The 21,335-nt window shown below is 45.4% G+C and overlaps 2 protein-coding genes across 9 annotated transcripts in view; one reads left to right on the forward strand and one right to left on the reverse strand.

The window, feature by feature from the left end:
- The window catches only part of nr1h3 (nuclear receptor subfamily 1, group H, member 3), a 116,142-nt gene extending 108,020 nt beyond the window's left edge, over nt 1–8,122 (reverse strand). For all 3 annotated transcript variants that reach the window (XM_059651969.1, XM_059651968.1, XM_059651967.1), the window contains exons 1-2: nt 7,787–8,122; nt 2,881–2,945 (exon numbers count right to left, since the gene is read on the reverse strand). In XM_059651969.1, coding sequence (XP_059507952.1) covers nt 2,881–2,902 — 22 coding nt within the window. In that variant the 5' untranslated portion in view covers nt 2,903–2,945; nt 7,787–8,122. The remainder of the gene's footprint in view (nt 1–2,880; nt 2,946–7,786) is intronic.
- The window catches only part of LOC125459217 (lysosomal acid phosphatase), a 106,122-nt gene continuing 92,482 nt past the window's right edge, over nt 7,696–21,335 (forward strand). For 5 of the 6 annotated variants that reach the window (XR_007248985.2, XM_048545310.2, XM_048545312.2 and 2 more), the window contains exon 1: nt 7,696–7,973. Coding sequence is in view for 5 of the 6 variants with exons in the window: in XM_048545310.2 (XP_048401267.1) it covers nt 7,860–7,973 (114 nt within the window). In the remaining variant the exon portion in view is untranslated. Of the gene's footprint in view, nt 8,035–21,335 lie in introns of all 6 variants that reach the window. The other variant, XM_048545314.2, reaches the window with a different exon arrangement.

The raw sequence follows: 21,335 nt of genomic DNA on the forward strand, positions 1-21,335 counted from the left end.
TGTCATGTCTAATGTACGAAGTGTGTCTCCTGGATTTATTACTGTATCTTCTTAACGAGGAGGCAGTACTCTGAGTTGGCTTCTGCCCAGGTAAGGATGGGCATGATTTGATTACTTTGACAGCTCGGATATAACGATATGGGCAGTATTTGTGTTCAACTCCTGGTAAGGGGATGAGACTGCAGTGACTACTGCACACTGCCAGAAGACTCTACCTCTTCAGCCTTCTGAACCTGCTGAATGGGAATTTTGCTTGAAGCACTCATTTCCTCAACCTTCTGCCTGAAATCTTTCAAGGAATCTCAAAACCTCTTGCTCACTGTGCTTCCTTCATTTGTTGTGCAGTGTCTATAAGAGGCTATGCAGGACAGCAAGACTTATTCAAATCTCAAAGGGCATTCACTGAGAGTTTCATTAACACCCACAATGCTTCCAACTATTGATCAAGGGATGGAAGTGGTGTCTATGTGACCTTGTAGAAGTGTACCAGTGGAGAATCATGGGATAATTTCAGGATAGTAGGAGTCTGTTTGGCATTTGGATCCATGCCAATTTTCTGCAATGGAAACTCAGCTAATCGCACATCCCACTGCCTTTCCTCCACATCCTTGTCTCTTCCCATAATGATCCAATTGACTTTTGAAAACCTAAAGTGATGTTGCCTCCTCCAGTGCAGTCCAGATCCTAACTACTGACAACATGAAATAGTTTTTCATCATATTATCTCAGCTTCTTTTACCCTCTTAAATCTGTGTCCTCTGATTCTCAATCCCTCCATTAACGGGAATGGTTTCTCTCAACCTACTCTGATCAGACCCCTCTTGATTTTGAAAACCTCAACCAGAACTTCCCCTAATCTCTCCAAGAACAGTCCAGCTTTACTAATTCATCGTCGTCAGAATTCTCTCATCTCTGGAAAGATTTTCAATCTTTGTTTGCATCGTATCATTGTTCTGTGTATTTTATTACGTACTACCTATCCATGTTCTTCTGTTTTTCACTTCTCTGCATCCTCAATCCACCGGCCTATGATGTGATTGTATTAATCTTAAGTAAGGTTCACAACTGGAGGATAATCACGACAGGAGGAGGTAGACTTTTCTCTCAGAGAATCATGAATTCTTGTAAATCTCTTCCTGAAAAAGTGGTGGAAGCAGAGTCATTATTTTTAAGTCAGAGTCATACAGCATGGAAACAGACCCTTCAGTCCAACCAGTCCATGTCGAATATAATCCCAAACTAAACTAATTTCAACTGTCTGCTCATGGCCCACATCCCTCCAAACCTTTACTATCCATGTACTTATCCAAATGGGTTTTTTGAAACATTGTACCCACATCCACCACTTCCTCAGGAAGTTCATTCAAATCACCCTCTGTGTAAAGAATTCACTGTATATATTTTTTAAATCTTTCTTCTGTCACCTTAAAAATGTGCCCCCTAGTCTTGAATCCACCATTCTAGGGAAAAGACAGCTACCATTAATCCTATCTAAACCCCTCATGATTTTAGCATCATCTTTCAATGTCCTACACTCCAGTAGAAAAAAGTCCCAACCAGGAAGTCAACATGGCTTTGTGTGTAGGAAATTGTGCGGCACTAACTTGATTGAGTATTTCGAAGAAATAATGAAGAGGACTGATGATCTATATGATCTATATGGACTTCAGTGAGGCATTCGACAAGATTCCTCATGGTAGACTGGTTAGCAAGTTTAGATCACATAATACAGGGACAACTAGCCATTTGAATACATAACTGGCTTGAAGGTAGAAGTCAAAGGGTGATGGTGGTGGAGCGTTGTTTTTTGAACCAGAGACCTGTGACCAATGGTGTGTTACAAAGATTGGTGTTGGGTCACTGCTTTTCATCATTTGTATAAATGATTTGGATGTGAACATAGGAGGTACGGTTAGTGAGTTTGCAGATGACACCAAAATTGGAGGTGTAGTTGACAGCAAAGGAGTTTACCTCAGAGTACGACGTGCCAAATGGAGTTTAACTTAGAGAAATCCTGCATTTTTGTAAGGCAAATCAGGGCAGGACTTATACACTTAATGGTCCTGGGGAGTGTTGCTGAATAAAGAGACCTTGCTTGAAATGCAGCTTCATAGCTCCTTGAAATTGGAGCCCCAGGCAGACAGGATAGTGAAGAACGTGTTTGGTACAGTTGCCTTTATTGGTCAGTGCATTGAGAATAGGATTTGGGAGGTCATGTTGTGGCTGTACAGGACACTGGTTGGGTCATTTTTGGAATATTGCATTCAATTCTGCTCTCTGTGCTGTAGGAAGGATGTTGTGAAACTTGAAAGGGTTCAGAAAAGATTTACAAGGATGTAAGGGTCCAGTCCCGAAATGTCAGCTTTCCTGCTCCTTTGATGCTGCTTGGCCTGCTATGTGCATCCAGCTCTACACCTTGTTATCTTACAAAGATGTTGCCAGGGATGGAGGGTTTGACTTATAGGGAGAGGCTGAATAGGCTGGGGCTATTTCCCCTGAGCGTTGGAGGCTGAGGGGTGACCTTACAGAGGTTTATAAAATCATCAGGAGCATAGATAGGGTGAATAGACAAGGTGTTTTCCCCAGGGTAGGGGAGTCCAAGACGAGAGGGCACCTCAGTGAGAGGGGAAGGATGTACAAAGGACTTAAGTAACTTTTTCACACAGAGGGTGGTGTGTATATGGAATGAGCTGCCACAAGGAGTGCTGGAGGCTGGTACAATTGTAACATTTAAAAGGCATCTGGATGGGTACATGAATTGGAAGGGTTTAGGGGGATAAGGGTCAAGTGCTGTTTTCAGCAGCAGCACAAGCGGGAGCTTGGACCAGGGGCCTGTCAGGAAGCGGGTGAGTCAGTGATTTTAAATCTTTAAAAGCTTACCTCGAGCGTCGGAGCCCTCCATTTCTGTTTTCAGCAGCAGCACGAGCGGGAGCTTGGACCGGGTCCTGTTGGGAAGGGGGTGAGTCAGTGATTTTAAATCTTTAAGAGCTTACCTCGAGAGTCAGAGCCCTCAATTTCTGTTTTCAGCAGCAGCATCTCGGAGAGCAGAGGTTTCTGGGAAAGGAGGGACTTTTTTTTATCCCCTCAGCTATATAAGTGATCTTTACAGGGCCTCCCACCCATCCACCTCCGCTAACCTTATACACCAGGGACAAATCAGGAAAGCTTCTTTTTTTTTACTTTTTGATAAGGGGACTAGCAGGGATAGCAGTGCAGGTAGAGGAATGTTCCTCCCGCATGATGTTTGAGGTGAGGGATGCCATTAGTGTCTCATCCAAGTACATCTGCAGGAAGTGCACCCAACTCTTGCTCCTCCAACACTGCGTTACGGAACTGGAGCGGGAGCCAGATGAACTTCGGATCATTCAGGAGGCAGAGTCTGTGATAGACAAGAGTTACAGGGAAGTAGTTACTCCTAAGCATGAAGAAAGTTGGGTAACTGTTAGAAGGGGGAAAAAAGCAGTCAGTGCAGGGATCCCCTGTGATCGTTCCCCTGAAAAACAAGGATACTGTTTTGGATACCGTTGGGGGGGATGACTTACCAGGGGCATGCACTGGGGCGCAGGTCTCTGGCACAGAGTCTGTCCCTCTTGCACAGAAGGGAAGGGGGTATAGGAAGGGTGAGTCATTGGAGACTCAATAGTTAGAGGGACAGAGAGAAGGTTTCTTGGGAACGAAAGAGACTTATGCTTGGTGTGTTGCCTCCCAGGTGCTAGGGTCCATGATGTCTCGCATCGTGTCTTTGGGGTCCTAAAGGGAGAGGGTGAGAAGCCCCAAGTCGTGGTCCACATTGGTACCAACGACATAGGTAGAAAGAGGGATAGGAATGTCAGGCAGGATTTCAGGGAGCTAAGGCGGAAGCCGAGAGCTAGAACAAACAGAGTGGTTATCTCTGGCTTGTTACCTGTGCCATGTGATAGCGAGGCAAAGAACAGGGAGAGATTTCAGCTGAACTCGTGGCTGCAGGGATGGTGCAGGAGGGAGGGCTTCAGGTACATGGACAATTGGGGCTCATTCTGGGGAAGGTGGGACCTCTACAAACAGGACGGTCTCCACTTGAACCAGAGGGGTACTAATATCCTGGGTGGGAAATTCGCTAGTGCTATTCGGGTGGATTTAAACAAGCTCAGAAGGGGGATGGGAAACTGAGGTGTAGTTCCAGTACACAGGAGCAAGAGATTAGGGAGGACATGGACAGGATCTCACTGTCACAGGAGTGTGCTGGCAGACAGCAAGCTGGTTTGAAGTGTGTCTACTTCAACGCCTGGAGTATCCGGAATAAGGTAGGTGAGTTTGCAGCATGGATAGGTACCTGGGACTTCGATGTTGTGGCAATTTCGGAGACATGGATAGAGCAGGGTCAGGAATGGATGTTGCAGGTTCCAGGGTTTAGATCTTTCATTAAGGTCAGGGAAGGTGGTCAAAAGGGGGAGGTGTGGCTTTGTTTGTCAAGGACAGTATAACGGTGGCTGAAAGAACTTTTGACGAGGACTCATCTACTGAGGTGGTATGGGCTGAGGTCAGAAACAGGAGAGGAGAGGTCACATTGCTGGGAGTTTTTTATAGGCCTCCGCAAAGTTCCAGGGATGTGGAGGAGAGGGTTGGCAAAACGATTCTGGGCAGGAGTGAAAGGAACAAGGTGTCATTATGGGAGACTTTAACTTCCCTAACATTGACTGGAAATGCTATAACTCTAGTACATCGGATGGATCAGTTTTTGTCCAATGTGTGCAGGATTGTTTCCTGACACAGTATGTCGAAGGGCCAACGAGAGAGGCGGCCACACTGGATCTGGTACTTGGTAATGAGCCAGGCCAGGTGTTTGATTTAGTGATAGGTGAGCACTTTGGAGAGAATGACCATAATTCAGTTACATTCAGTTTAGCGATGGAAAGGAATAGGAACATACCACAGGGCAAGATTTATAGATGGGGGAAGGGCAATTATAATGCGATTAGGCAAGTGTCAGGAGGTATAGAATGAGGTAGCAAAATGCAGAAGGGATGGGGACAATCGAAATGTAGAGCTGGTTTAAGGAACAGATATTGCGTGTCCTTGATAGGTATGTCCCTGTCAGGCAGGGAGGACATGATAAGGTAAGGGAACCGTGGTTTACGAAAGAAATTGTATCTCTTGTCAAGCGGAAAAGGGAGGCTTATGTGACGATGAGACGAGATGGTTCAGATGAGGCGATGGAGAGTTACAGATTAGCTAGGAAGGATTTAAAGAGAGAGTTAAGAAGAGCAAGGAGGGGACATGAGCAGACAGTAGCAGGTAGAATAAAGGAGAACCCTAAAGCTTTCTATAGGTATGTGAGGAATAAGAGGGTGACTAGCGTGGGAATAGGGCCAGTCAAAGACAGAAGTGAAATGTTGTGAATGGACCCTGTGGAGATTGGAGAGGTGCTAAACGAATATTTCTCATCTGTTTTCACTCAGGAAAAGAAGAATATTGTCGAGGAGAAGACTGAGTTACGGGCTACTATAATGGAAAGGATTGAGGTTAGTAAGGAGGAGGTGTTATCAATTCTAGAAGGTGTGAAGGTAGATAAATCCCCTGGGCCGGATGGGATTTTTCCGAGGGTTCTCTGGGAAGCTAGGGAGGAGGTGGCGGTGCCTTTGGCCTTGATCTTTGAGTCCTCATTGTCTACAGGTTTAGTACCAGAGGACTGGAGGATTACAAATGTTGTGCCCTTGTTCAAGAAGGGTAGTAGAGATGACGCAGGTAATTATAGACCTGTGAGCCTTACGTCTGTTGTAGGTGTAGGAAAAATTTTGGAAAGGATTATAAGAGATAGGATTTATAATCATCTAGGAAGCAACAATTTGATTGGAGATAGTCAACATGGATTCATCGAGGGCAGGTCGTGTCTCACAAACCTCATTGAGTTTTTTGATAAGGTGACCAAGCATGTGGATGAGGCTAGGGCAGTTGGCGTGGTGTACATGGACTTCAGTAAAGCCTTTGATAAAGTTCCACATGGTAGGCTACTGGGGAAAGTACGGAGGCATGGGATTGAGGGAGATTTAGCAGTTTGGATTAGAAACTGGCTTTCTGTAAGAAGGCAGTTTTGGTGATTGATGGAAAATATGCAGCCTGGAGTCCGGTTACAAGTGGTGCGCCTCAAGGATCTGTTTTGGGACCACTGCTGTTTGTCATTTTTATAAATGACTTGGATGCAGGCATAGGTGGATGGGTTAGTAAGTTTTCGGTGGCACTAAAGTTGGTGGAGTGGTGGACAGTGTGGAAGAATGTTGCAGGTTGCAGGGAGATTTTGATAAACTGCAGAATTGGGCTGAAAGGTGGCAAATGGAGTTCAATGCAGATAAATGTGAGGTGATTCACTTTGGGAAGAATAATAGGAAGGCAGAATACTGGGTCAATGGAAAGATTCTTGGTAGTGTGGATGTGCAAAGGGATCTTAGTGTCCATGTACATAGATCCCTGAAAGTTGCCACCGAGGTTGATAGTGCTGTTAAGAAGGCTTACGGTGTGTTAGGTTTTATTGGTAGAGGAATTGAGTTCCAGAGCCATGATATCATGCTGCAACTGTACAAAATGCTAGTGCAGCCTCACTTGGAATATTGCGTGCAGTTCTGGCTGCCCCACTACAGGAAGGATGTGGAAGCATTGGAAAAGATGCAGAGGAGATTTACCAGGATGTTGTCTGCTCTGGAGCGAAGGCCTTATGAGGAAAGGCTGAGGGGCTTGGGTCTGTTCTCATTTAAGAGAAGAAGGCTAACAGGGATTTAATAGAGACATACAAGATGATCAGTGGATTAGATAGGGTGGACAGTGAGAGTCTTTTTCCGAGGATGATGACGTCAGCTTGTACAAGGGGTCATAGCTACAAATTGAGGGGTGATAGATTTAAGACACGTCAGAGGCAGGTTCTTTACTCAGCGAGTGGTAAGGGCATGGAACGCCCTGCATTTAAACAGTCCTTGGATAAGCATATGAATGTCGGGGGATGGGCTTAGATTAGTTCACAGGTCGGTGCAACATCGAGGGCCAAAGGGCCTGCTGTGCCCTGTATTGTTCTATGTTCTATGTAAATGGGACTGGATTAATTTAGCATATCTGGGTGGCATGAACGTGTTGGACCAAAGGGTCTGTTACTGTGCTAAACAACATCTGACTCTCTCCTTATAAACTCAAACCATCCTTACCTGGCAACTGTCCAGTAAATCTCTTCCAAACCCCTTCCATCTTGAGCTATAACTGGGCGAGAGGCAGCTATTAACCTGTCAAACGAGGGATTAAAGTGGATTTGGGGCTGGGGGCATGCAGAGTAATTTTATTGAATGGTGGAGCAGGTCATTTATATGTTATGGAACTATTCCATCACAAATGATATTTACAGCTATTTTGTGAGAGTTAGGAGATTTCCTGCAGTGGCCATTATCTTTATATCAAATGCTTCAAAACATGACAAAACAAACATCCCACACACAAGAAAGTTGCTAGGGGCGGGGCGTCAGTTTCTCGGTCCCACTTCCCGGTTGCGAGGGGCAGGGCGTCGGTTTCCCGGCTCTACCTCCTGTCTGCTAGGGGCGCGGCGTCCCTTTCTAGGCCCCACCTCCTGATTGCTAGGGAGACGGGGGCGTGGGTTTCTCGGCCTTGCCTCCCGGTAGTTAGGGGCGGGACATCAGTATCTAGGCCCCGCCTTAAGGTTGATAGGGGCGGGGCGTCGGTTTCACGGACCCCACCCCCCAACCAACCGTATTCCCTTGTTTCTGTTTATGAATCCACTTCGCGGTTTCACGGACCCCACCCCCCAACCAACCGTATTCCCTTGTTTCCGTTTATGAATCCACTTCGCGGTTTCACAGTTCTCCCCTCCTCCACACTCGTGTTCCATGGCTGCCGGCTCCGAGACGCCGAGTCTCCGTTGTCGATCTCTGCTGCTCGTCCTGGCGACGCTCGGCTTGATGTGGGCGGCGGAGGGAAGGAGACTGCATTTTGTCAATCTGGTGAGTGTGCGGGATTGAAGGAAGGAGCGTCCTGAGAAGCGGATAGATTTGAGGGATGAAGGTAAGAGACGAACGCGGGGGCGGCGGAAGGTGGATGAAAGAGGGAGAGTGGAAGAGAGAATTGGAGAGTAGGAGATGAGGGGAGGGAGAATGGGCGAGTGGGAGATGTGGATGGGAGGAGGGAGAATGTGGGGGTGGGGAGAGGAGGAGGAGGAGGAGAGAGGTCGATGAGGGGTGGGAGGGAAAGAGTCTGGGAGGAGTGGTAGAGAAGAGGGTCAGCCTGGCTTCTTTGAGCCAAATGACCTGTTTCTTCGCCGTGGGCATCCTATGGTTCCATGACCGAGTGCGGAAATAAGGAGCTCGAGCAAAACTGGAATTCAAGTGTGTCGGGGGCAAACTTTCCACTGGTTGGAGTCATTCCTGACGCATAGCATGATGATTGTTGGAGATATGTCATCTCAGCTACGGGAGTTCCTCAGGGTTGTGCCCTTGGTCCAACCATATTCAGCTGCTTCAATGACCTTCCCTCCATCATAAAGTCAGAAAGTGGATGATTGCATAGTGTTCAGCACCGTTTGCAACTCCTCAGATACCTAAGCAGTCCATGTTCAAATGCAACAAGATCTGGAGAATATCCAGGCTTGGGCTGACAGGTGGCAAGTGACATTCGTGGCACACAAATGTCAGGCTATGATCATCACCAATAAGAGAAAATTGAACCACTGCCCTTTGACCTTCAGTGGTGTTACCAGTACTGAATCCCCCATGATTAACATTCTGGGGGTTATCATTGACCAGAAACTCAACAGGACTCACCACGTAAACACAGTGGCTACAAGAGCAGGTCAGAGGCTAAGAATACTTGGCGAGTAACTCACCTCCTGACTCCTTGAAGACTGTCCGCCATCTACAAGGCATAAGTCAGGAGTGTGATGGAATACTCCCCACTTGCCCGGATGAATGCAGCCCCAACAACACTCAAGAAGCTTGACACCATCGGGGACAAAGCAGTCTGTTTGATTGGCACCACAAACATCCACTCCCTCCTCCACTGATACTCTAGCAGCAGTATGTACCATCTACAAGAATCACTGCACAAATTCATCAAAGATCCTCTCATCCACATCTCCCACTGTCCCATTCTCCCTCCCCTCATCTCCCACTCTTCCCCCATCTCCCTCCCTCCCTCCCCGCTCCCACTCTCCCATTCTCTCTCCCAATCTCTGTCTTTCATCCCCTATTGCCACCCTCCTCTTCATCCAGATATCACCTTCTGAACCCACGACCACTTCCATCTAGAAGGAAAAGGGCAGCAGATGTATAGGAACACCGCCATCCTCTCTAAGCCACTCACCATCCTGTCTTGGAAATATACCACCATTCCTTCACTGCTTATCCAAGGACTGTTCAAATTGGGTCAAAATTCTGGAATTCCCACCCTTGGAATTGTGGGGTCAATCCACAGCAGGTGGACAGCAGCTGTTTGAGAAGGTAGCTGCACATCACCTTCACCAGGGAAACTAGAGATGGGCAATAGATGCTGGCCAGCCAGTGATGCCCACATCCCACAAATGAATAAATTTCAAAAAAGAGGGAGATGTAGCTGGGTACTGGTAGAGGGGAAAGGTAGATGGGTGGGAGGAGGAATGGAGAGATGGAGCAGAGGCAGAGGAGAAGTGATCGATTAGGAGAGGAGAAGGTATGAGAGATAGATGAGGACAGGAGGAGGAGGGGTGGATGAGAGAAAGAACTTGTGGAGGGAAAGAGGGGGTGCAGCGGATGAGGAGTGGAGAAGGAGGGGGCAGGGGACTGAGCAGGGCAGAGCGGGGGGGAACGGAGGAAGGATGAGGAGAGTGGATGGGGAGGAGAGGGTGGCCATAATGGGTGGAGGATGAGGAGGGGAGGACAGGCCGGCGAGGATGGGTGGAGGGCAGGGCGGAGAGGGGCAGCGATGATGGGTGGAGGAAGGGGAGGGTTGGCGAGGGCAGTGAGCAGGGAGGGGAGGCAGTGAGGACCTGTGGGAGGCAGGGAGGGGACAGCAACAAGGACAGGTGGTGGGTAGGGGAGGACAGGAGGAGGACAGAGAGGGGAGAGTGGTGAGGATGGCGGGGAGGGGAGTGAAGGGCGGCAAGGACAGGGAGGGGAGCAAGACAAGGTAGAAGAGATGATGTGTGCGTGAGAGGGAGGAGATGAGCAGTAAAGCACGAGTGGAGGAGATGAAGAGGAGGAAGGAGCGGAGATGGGAGAGGGAAGGAACGAGGGGAGAGTGGGATTAAGGTTTGCGAGTGGAGTGGACTGTAGGATTAGAACATGTCGAGAGATGGTGGTGAGGTCAAGAGGTGTGGACCGGTGGAGAGAGAGAGGTGTTGAGGAGAGATGGAGGAAGAGAATGAGGGAAGGTGGGTGGAGGAGAGATGAACAGAGGCTGATTAGAGTGGAGTCAGTACTGTACGCACATGGGTGAGAATTGGAAGATTGGAGGAGGGGAGGCAGATGCCTCTGGATAGAGGAGGAAGGGAGGGAGAAGTGGAGGGAGGGATGGATGGAGCCGGGTGAGGGTGGGAGGGTTTGTATCTTAGAGAGAAAGATGCTCTCTGAGACTATGTCTGTGGGAAATGTTTCTGCCATGTACCGTAGACATGTGCTTCGAGTGCAGTCCGGTGGTCGGACACGATAGACGTCTGTTTGTGGGGACTTCCAGAATGTGGACTGTCTAACACACAGAGGACCAGAAAGCTGTGCAAAAACACACCTGTAAGATTGAAACATTTTAGGATGGGAGATGCATACTGTCTTTTTTTTGCTGTATAAACTGAGAGCTCAGATGATGGTGTTCATTACTTTGATAAACAATCCCTGGGAGCCACCAAGGCGAAACCTGGAGGAGTAACTATGTACTGGAAGAATGATTCCTTCTTTTGTTCTTCGTCTTAAAGACTTGGAGTACACTCCAGTAGAAAGACAGCTACACACCAGGACTTCGTACCTCCTTGTAGAGGTGGTGTGCTCTGGGCAGCTTTGTGCTGTTTACCTCTGAGCTTAGCACCTTTTGTTCACCATGAGGGAGGGAGGTAGCAGCTTGCAGCGTGGCTCAGCGTGGGCAAGAGTGACTTGACAAGGGGAGGGCAAAGGGATAGGATGGATTAGGGTCAGGGACATGGAGGAGTGAAGTACGAAGACCTGGATGTGGTAGTGGACAGTCAGTCAAGGTAAGAAAAGGGACGGGATGTGGTCAGTACTATCCAAATACAGGAATGCCTTGCCATTTGGCTCACAGAGTCCTTATAGAGCTTTAATTTCATCAATAACTTTCATTTCCCCACCATTGAGGGTGGTCTCAGCAATAGACTTCATAACATGTAGAACAAATTCAGCCATGTCCAACAGAGTGGGGAGGAAAGGGTTCGGCACTAATATAAGCATTCAGTGAAGAGAGAACACACAAGTCTCATTAAAGCTAGCCAAGGGGAGTGGCAGGATGTGAAACTCTCAAATGTGTTTCAACAAATGATTACGAATGAAGTGTAATGTATTGTGAAATATTCTGAAGTTAAATGTAAGTCACAGCCAGGCAGGTATTGTATTCTTGTGCCAGTGGGTAATGATGTTGGCCAGGTAAGTTCTGGCGGAGACACAAAGGAATCCTATTTGTCCCAGGAGGCTATTTAAAAGTCTGTCTGCCCATAACATTGGCTTGTGAGTTGCCAGTGAGTTTCACCAGTGAAGCGATGTGCATGCTGCAGGCATTTTAAACTGGAGTTGGAATTGTGAGGGGACGTATAAAAAGCACAAGTAGGAGTGGAACCCACTTCCTTTTCCTCTGTTGGAAGGAATGCCAGAAAGACAAGTGAGAGTTAGTAATCTGGAGGCCCAGTACGGGCAGGGGTGTCAGTAAGCTGGAGGGCCAGTGAGGGGTTGGGGGGGGGGGGGGGAGATCAGAAAGCTGGAGGGTCAGTGAGGGGTAGGGGGGTCAGTAAGCTGGAGGGTCAGTGATGGGCGGGGGTGTCAGTAAGCTGGAGGTCAGCGAGGGCCGGGGTGGGGGTCAGTAAGCTGGAGGGTCAGAGAGGGCCGGGGTGGGGGTCAGTAAGCTGGAGGGTCAGGGAGGGCCGGGGTGGGGGTCAGTAAGCTGGAGGGTCAGGGAGGGCCGGGGTGGGGGTCAGTAAGCTGGAGGGTCAGGGAGGGCCGGGGTGGGGGTCAGTAAGCTGGAGGGTCAGGGAGGGCCGGGGTGGGGGTCAGTAAGCTGGAGGGTCAGGGAGGGCCGGGGTGGGGGTCAGTAAGCTGGAGGGTCAGCGAGGCCCGGGGTGGGGGTCAGTAAGCTGGAGGGTCAGCGATTGCCTAGCAGTTGCTTGGCGCAAATGTTAGTTGCCCCATTTCAGCCCAATCCTGGATGTTGTCCATCTCTTGTTGCATTTAGATATGGGCTGCCTTATTATCTGAAGAGTTGCCGCTGGTGATGAACGTTGTGTACTCATCAATGAAGATCCCCACTTCTGTTGTAGTAAAAGTCGTTGATGAAGCAGCTGAGATCTGGTTGGGCCTAGGACGCCACCCTGAGTAATTCCTGCAGTGACATCTTTGAGCTGACATGGCTGACTCCCAACAACCACAACTAACTTTCTTTGTAAGGATTTTACCAGTGCACTCTTTCCCCCCTCCAACCCCCCGATTTACATTGATTTTTGTTTTGCTCAGGCTCCTTAATACAAGGCCACTCTCTTCACTCCTCTGGAATTCAGCTCTTTTAGCCATGTTTAAAGTTATAAAGAATCCAGAGGCTGAGTGCCCTTGCCAAATTGAATATCAATGAGCAGTTTCCTACTCAACAGTGCTGACATGTGGTACATGCTGATAATTCCTTTAATCAATTTACTAATAATAACAAGTGGGTTGATAGAGCATGAATTGTCTTCGTTAGATTTGTCCTGCTTTTTGTGGGCAGGATTCCTGGACAATTTTCCACACTTTTGGGTAGATGCCAATGTTTTAGCTATACTGGAAGAGCTTGACTCAGAGCAGCAAGTTCTGGAGCACACATCTTGAGTATTGTTGCCAGAATGATGTCAGACCCCATAGCCTTTTAAGTATCCAGTGTCTCCAACAGTTCTTTAATATCATGTGAAGTGATTTGAATTAGCTGAAGACTGGTATCTGTCTGATGCTGTGAGCACTGCTGCAGGAGGCTGATTTGGATCATCCACAATGAAGATTGGCGTGAATGCTTCAGCCTTGTCTTTTGCACTGACATGTTGGGCTGTACAATCATTGAGGATGGGGATATTTGTACAGGCACCTTATCCAGCAAGTTGTTTAGTTGTCCACCACCATTCATGGCTGATTGCGGAGGGATTGCAGAACTCTGATCTGATCCATTGGTTATGGGATTGCTTAGCTCTGTCTGTTGCTTGCTGTTTGGATGTGTGTTTGTTAAACAAGCCATCCCTGTGTTGTTGCTTTACTAGGTTGGCACTTAATTTTTAGGCATGCCTTTCTGCACTTTTCATTGAACCAGGGTTGACCCTCTGGCTTGATGGTAATGGTGGAGTGGGGCTAAGAGATTGAAGATTGTGTTGGAGTATGAATCTGCTGCTGTTGATGACACACAACACTTCACGAATGCCTAATCTTGTGTTGCTAGATCTGTTTGAAGCCTGTTTCATTTAACGAAGTGATAGTGCCACACAGCATGTTGAAGGTTATTCTCAATGTGAAAGTGGGACTTTGTCTCTGCAAAGACTATGCAGTGGTCATTCTTAGAGATACTGTCGTAGACTGTACTGTCTGTCTTATTGGTTTCCTCACCACCTTCTGCATACCCAGTCTAGGAGCAATGTTTCTTAGGACCCAACTGGTTCAATCAGTAGTGCTGCTGTCGAGCCACTCTTGGTGGAGGCATTGGAATCCCCCACCCAGAGTACGTTTTGTGCCCTTGCCACCCTCTATGCTTCCTCCAGGTGTTGCTCAACATGGAGGAGCACTGATTAATCAGCCGAGGGAAGATGGTATGTGGCAATCGGACAGTTTCCTTGCCCCTGTTTGACTTATTTCTGGTCTAAAGGTTGAAGTCAATGTTGAAGACTCCCAGCTTCCTGAGAGCATACCACAGACACTGTCTGTACTGTAAGGAATGATTTCATGAGTATGATAGTCAGGCTGTGGTTTGGCTATCTAGCTGACAGCGCTGCCAGTTTTGACAAGAGCCCCTAGATGTAAGTAAGGAGAAGTTTGCAGGGCAAGCGCTGCTATGTTTGCTTCTATCACTCTGGTACCTTGTTCAATGCTACTGGGCCTATCTGGTTTAAGTCCCTTCTTTACATGTGCCAGTATGATACTTGGTCATTTGTGAAAGTAGGTAAGAGTCAACCACATTACAATGAATCTGGAGTCATTTGTAGGCAAGATCAGGGAAGGACAGATGTAATGAATTAGATAAGTTTTTACTGCAATCTATGATTGATTTGCTTCAATTTCAGATTTTATTGAATTTAGAGTTTATCATGTGTTGTGATGAGATTTGTAACAGTGTCGCAGAGTATTTGTTTGGGCACCTAGTTTACTTTTCTGGTGATAATTCTACTACAATGCTGCCTAAAGCCCTCCTTCTGCAAGTAGAAACAGCTTCTGTCTTTATTCTGTCAACACCAGTTATGATTGTGAACAGTCCTAACCTATCTCCCCATAATATTCTTCACTAAAAGGAGAACAATCTCTGTTTTCATCTTTCTCACTTAACTGAAAGATCTGCTCCATGACAGTGTGACTCTTCTGTGTCTTTTTTCAGACTTAATCCTGGAGCGCACTGGTCAGAATTGGGATTACTATTCTAGCTGAGGCCGTTGACAGCATTTTGTAATGTTTTCTTATATTTTAATTTAATTTATAGTCTTTTCTTCAGATTTCTGATGTATGATGATGGGTATTTGAGGTAGTAATGAGTTGAGATGATGCAGATGGAAGAGAAGGCTAAATTGAAAGGTAGAATATGTTGCAAATATTCAGCAGGGCAACATCAGTGAAAATCAATGGAATAACTTTTCAGATCAATGACCTCTCATCAGAACAGAGGCCAGTACAACTAAGTGGCCTGTTTCTGGGCTGCTATTGGAATGGCGGTGAGATCGCAATCCCCAGATACTAGGGAGAACTTTCCTGCTCTTTGTTTTGAATGGTGGGCAGAATGATTTTGGACTGGTTTAGCATTTCGTGACTTCTCAATTTCCAATTCTTCATGTTATTTTGCTGAAAGGTCTGAACGGTTTCCCAGCCATGTAATCAGAGTTTCCAATATGCTAGGAGGAAGCCTAAAGCTGTGGTTGCAACCAGATGCAGAGACTCTGTTTAACTCCGTGTAGTGTTCAGTTACCGTTATTTTTCTGAAGATCATACGCTCCTTTCCCTTAAAATTGATCTCGCACTTAGACTGCATTTTATATATGTTCACATGTCAGTGTTTCTTCCTTGGAATTGTTAAGGATGTGTTATAGGGAATGCAATTGATCATGTTTGGGATTGACACCTTTCTGTAGAAAAGGATTGAGTTCTTTCTGTTTGCCCAGAGAGCGATACTGGCCAAATTTCAGTTCCTTTGCTGGGCCAGCATCAGGGCATTTCATTCAAGATCAGCGTAGTACAAGCTCTCCTTTTGAGACAAACCATCTGAGCATCGCAAAGCTTTAATCCATTAAATACCTAGCCTAACACCATAAGCAATAGAATGTGTCACTGACAGACTGCGTGCGGTCAGTCTGCTTTGTGTGAAAGTGGTTTGTCTTTATTTATTCTTGGCGTATTCCAATTCATTAATTAATCAACAAAGTCTTGAGTTTAAAAATAAATGTTATTTATTTTGTTAAACTTACCACAAATTAATGCACAATCGTGCACTGTATCTATCTGACACCACACTAATATACACAAAGATTAGATACAAATAAAGTGTGCTTTTACAGATAACAGTTAACTCTGGCTCTAATTTACAATTCCTGGACTCCATTGTGGCATGTTTATAGTTTCTGGAACAGATTTGATACCTTAAAGTTGAAGTGAAGAGAAGGATTCAAGAAATGTAGTTGTGTTATATTCGAGTTGAATATCAAAGAGGTTGGATTTCAGGTGAACCTTTCAAATGGTAAGTACTCTGACTTACAGCTGTTTTGAGTCTTGTTCTCAAACTGTCTGATAATTGTTTTACTAGCTCCTCATTAATAAGGATACAGTCTTTGAAATAGTTTTGACCACACAACTAAAGGTTCAGGGGAGGTGGGAGGGGAAGTGTAAACAATATCACTAATGAAAATGTGCTCATAAAACTAACAGGCCTAAAAATTGCTAAACTCCCTGGACCTGATGGATTGCATTCAAGGATATTTTAAGTTATAGCTACAGACGTAATGGATGCACTGGTAGTAATCTTTCAAGAATCCTTAGATTCTGGAAAAAAATTGCAAAGAATTAAAAAACTGCAAATAAAGAGGGGCGAAAAGAAACAGCTAACTACAGACCTGTTGGTGAACCGCTTTGGATACTGCTGAAGTATTTTAAAGGATGTAATAGCAGAGCGTTTAGAAGTACAAAATGTGATTAAGCAGAGTCAGCGTGACTTCATGAAGAGAAAATTGTGTTTCGCAAATGTATTAGAATTCTTTCAGGAGGTAACAAGCAGGGTGGATGTAAAAAGTGTTCAGTATCGTACTGAACATAATGCTACTTAATAAGACATGAGCCCATGGTACTGGGAATAGTATATTAGCATGGATAGAAGATTGGCTAAGTAATAGGAGACAGAATTCAGGTGAAGGGGGTACTTTCAGGATGGCAGCCTATAACCATGGCACAACATGGTGGGCCGAAGGGCCTGTACTGTGCTGTACTTTTCTATGTTCTATGTTCTGAACAGAATCATAGAATCCCTACAGTGTGGGAACAGGCCATTTAGCCCAACAAGTCCACATTGCCCCTCTACAGAGCATCCCATCCAGTCCCATCCCCCTAACTTTCCTTGTAACCCTACATTTTCCATGGCTAATCCACCTAATTTACACAACCTTGGACATTATAGGCAATTTAGCATGGCCAATCCACAGAAGCCCACACGGATGTGGGGAGAATGTGCAGACTCCACACAGACAGTTGCCTGAAGATGGAATTGAGCCTGGGTCTCTGACACTGTGAGACAGCAGTGCTGACCATTGAGCCATTGTGCTTCCCTAAGTGTCACGTGGATCTGTGCTGGAGCCACAGTTGTCTATTAATTTTTATTATGTATATTAACAACTTGGATGACAAAAATGAATTTGCTATCAGCAAGTTTACAGATGACACAAACCTAGGTGAAAACTCAAGTGGTGAGAATGGGTAAAAAGTCTGCAGAGGGATATACAAAGGTTAGCTGAATGGGCAAAAAAACTTGGCAAATAGAATATATAAAAATAAGATTATGCTCGTTGGCAGGAAGTGGACTGTGGAAATCTATGGCACAGAGAGATTTTGAATTCACTGCATAAGAATGCTAGTATACCAGTTCAGTAGCTAATAAGGACGGCGAGTGGAATGTTGGCCTTTATTTCAAAGGGAATGCAGTATTAAAATAAGGACATTTTCCTAAAACTGTACACAGAACTAGTGAGACCACAGCTCCTTACCTAAGAGAAGATTTACTGGCAAAGGAGACAATCCAGAAAGGTTCGCTGGGATGATCTCGGGTATGAAGGGACTGTCTTATGAGACAATAATCAGTTTGAGTTTATGCTCATTGGAGTTTTTAAAAATGTGGAGTGATGGAAACAGAGGTCTCAAATATTAAGAGTTTTGAAAAAGAGTAGTAGATTGTTCACTTGTGCATGGTGACCAAACCTGGGAGCCGCAGACATGAGAATTTTGAAAGGGAATATTTTTCACATGGGAAATCTTCATTTTACCCCATGATGCAAGATAGTTTCAGCAAATTGCAACATGATTAATATTCCCTGAGAAATGAAGACCAATGCTTGGGTGCATTCCAAGATGAGACACCTGACTAAAATTGGAAAGGGACAAATCATAACTTGGTTCATGCCTTCAGTCCAGAATTGGTGGGGGAGGAGGTGCATGATTTGATTGACATCTATCACCCTTGGACATGCGTCTTCCAGGATGTTCATCGGGTAAATAACTGAGGGGAGTATAGCAGCTACCGGTGCAAGCAGGAAGCAATTCCAGACCCAGGTCAGAATCCTTAGCTATTTAATGCAGAGGGGGATCTGGAGTTGTAAGTAGAATGAACATAAAGCAGCTCCACCTGATTCACGTCAATGGTCATTTTATAAACTTACCCACTATCTGTGTTAGTATTATATTGGGGTGTGTTTCTTTCATGAGATGAACTTTCAGAAGGAGCTGAAATTGATAGAATGAATCAGGAAAGTGGGACTTTTCAAAGCAATGTAGTGTTGTATGAATGTTGGATTGGAGAAGAAGCTTATCTTTGGAGAGGGGACAAAATTGACTGTGGAGCCACGGTATGTTTGTGGGCAGTGACTAAAATAATTTCACTAATATCTCTAAAGTGTTAATCTTGAATTTGCAACATATTTATCTCATTTGTTTATCAAGCATGTATCTTGCTACAATAATGAGCACTGGCTACCATCTGCAAAATGAGGTGTGTAGATTTGAAGGGACACTGAGTTTGTCCCTCAATCAAGGTGACAGTTTTAGTGAAATAGCCTGTATAGAAAAAAAGGGTCCAGGCTTGATGTGGGGGGCATTAATTAGGAAGTAGGCAAAGTGGACTGAGAAACTGTGGTGTAAATTATTTCAATATAAATACTCAACGTTAAACTTAATTTCAGAACACCAAAGAGATATTGTGGCCTGAGAGCTGATTTTTGTTGATCAGCACCAATTCCTCAATTTGGCCACATACCTAAATATGAGTCAGAAGTATGAAAATATACTTGATTCGTGCAGATGGACAGAATGAAAGCGTGAGGTGAATAGATGTGTGCTCATCAGGTGTCTGTTTTTCAAAGCCAGCCAACAACAACAGAAATAATACCTACCTTTATAGTTTTTGGGAGGCAGATTAAGGCTGTGTGGATGTGAGAACAAGGAATCTAATTTTTGGAACTGGGACCCAACTAACTGTCGGGTGGTATTAATGTGGTATTTCGATGGAAAAATATCACAAATCTCTTTGAGAATCAATCATAACAGTAATGCCTAGTATTGTAGGCACAGTTAGATGGTTGTATCATGTAGAGTCATAGAGATATGCTGCACAGAAACACATCCTTCAGTTCAACTCATTCATGCTGACCAGGTATGCTAAATAAATCTGGCCCTGATTGCCAGCATTTGGCACCTGTCCCCCAAAATCCTTCCTGTGCATATACCCATCCAGATGTCTTTTAAATATTGTAATTATACCCACCTCCATCACTTCCTCTGGCAGCTTATTCCATAAACCCAATACCATCTGCGTGAAGAAGTTGACACGAGAGTCTCTTTTAAATCTTTGCCCTGTCACTTAAACTGTGCCTCCCCCCCACTCCACTGCGGAGTAAATACCTTGTCTATTTACAGTCTCCAGGACTGTCATGATTTTATAAACCTCTATAAAGTCATGTCTCAGCCTCTGACACTCCAAATAGCCCCAGTCTATTCACCTTCTCCCCATAGCTGAAACCCTCCAATCCTGGCATCATTTTTGTAAAGGTTTTCTGAATCCTTTCAAGTTTAACAACAATCTTCCCATAGCAAGGTGACCAGAACTGCACTCAGTAGTCCAAAAGTGATCTATCCACTGCCCTAGATAACAAGATGTAGAGCTGGATGAACACAGCCTAGACTGAAGAAGGGTCTAGGCCGGAAATGTCAGCCTTCCTGCTCCTCTGATGCTGCTTGGCCTGCTGTGTTCATCCAGCTCTACACATTGTTATCTCAGATTCTCCAGCATCTGCAGTTCCTACTATCTCTATCCAATGTCCTGTAGGCTGCAACATGGCCTCCCAAAGCTTATACGCAATGCAGTGACCAACAAAGGTAAGCATTCCAAACACCACCTTTGCTATCATTTCTACCTGCAATTCCACTTTCAAGGAATTATGAACCTGCACTCCAAGGTCTCTTTGATCAACAACACTCCCCAGGACCTTACCATTAAGCGTGCAAGTCCCGCCCTGCTTTGCCTTTTCCAAAACGCAGCACCTCACGTTTATCTAAATTAATCTCCATCAGCCACACTTTGGGCTATAGACCCATCTGATCAAGGTCCTGTTGTACTGTCAGGTAACCTTCTTCACTGTCCAATACACTTCTAAAGTGGTTTTACCTCAAAACCTAGTAACCTTACCTCCTACATTCACACAAAAAATCATTTATATAAATGGCGAAAAGCAGTGGATGCAGCACCGAACCTTGTGACACACCTCTGGTCACAGGCCTCCAGTCTGAAAAGCAATCCTCCAACACCTTCCTCTGTCTTGTACCTTGGAGCCAGTTAAGTTTTAAAAAAGACAGTGAGAATAAAACAGAATTGATGGATTGGGAGCTGGTACTGTGCTCAGTTCTCATGAAGTAACAAATTACTGTTTGAGTTCTAGGAGTTACGCCAAAATAGTTTTTGGACCTGCAACCAAACTCATCGTCAATCCCAGTTCCAAAGTCAGTGATAGTTTCTCCAAGTAAACAATTAAATTGTTTTCATTTTCACAAGCCGATAACACATTTTGATTAAATAAAAATGTAAAGGAATGTTAAGCGAATGTGCCGACAACATCAAGATGAGAGTAAAGAAGACGGTCGTAGGTTACAGGAGGTTGATGTGTTGGTTGGGAGGGCAGACAAGGAGCAGATGATCTTTAACCCTGATAAAGGGCAAGTGATGTACATTTGAACAAGAAACAAGATATCATTTTTGTAAAGGTTTTAATGTATTTAATGAATTTCAGGATACTTGGTAGCTCAGATGAACAGAGGAATCTTGGGGTAATTATTCACAGATTCCGGAAGTTGGCAGACCATGTGAGGAAGATAATTAAGAAAGCATATGGGACACTTGCATTCATGAGTTATGGCATACAGTATGCGAGCAAGGAGATAATGTTGCAGTTGTACAGGGTGTTGATCAGGCTGCAGCTGGGGTACTGTGTGCAGTTCTGGTCACTTCACTACAGGAAGCATGTAATAGCACTCAAGGAGGTACAGGGGATGTTGCCCAGGATGTTGCCTGGTATTGAAAAATTGAGCCAAAAGGAGAGACTGGATTGGCTTGGATTGTTTTCTTTGGAGCAGAGGGGACATGATTGTTTTGTATAAGATTATGAGGGTATGGACAGGGTGAATAGAGAGCAACAGTTCCCCTTGATTGAGGGGTCAATCACGAGA

This window comes from Stegostoma tigrinum, chromosome 17 (assembly GCF_030684315.1).
Source record: "Stegostoma tigrinum isolate sSteTig4 chromosome 17, sSteTig4.hap1, whole genome shotgun sequence".
Classification (NCBI taxonomy): Eukaryota; Metazoa; Chordata; class Chondrichthyes; order Orectolobiformes; family Stegostomatidae; genus Stegostoma; species Stegostoma tigrinum.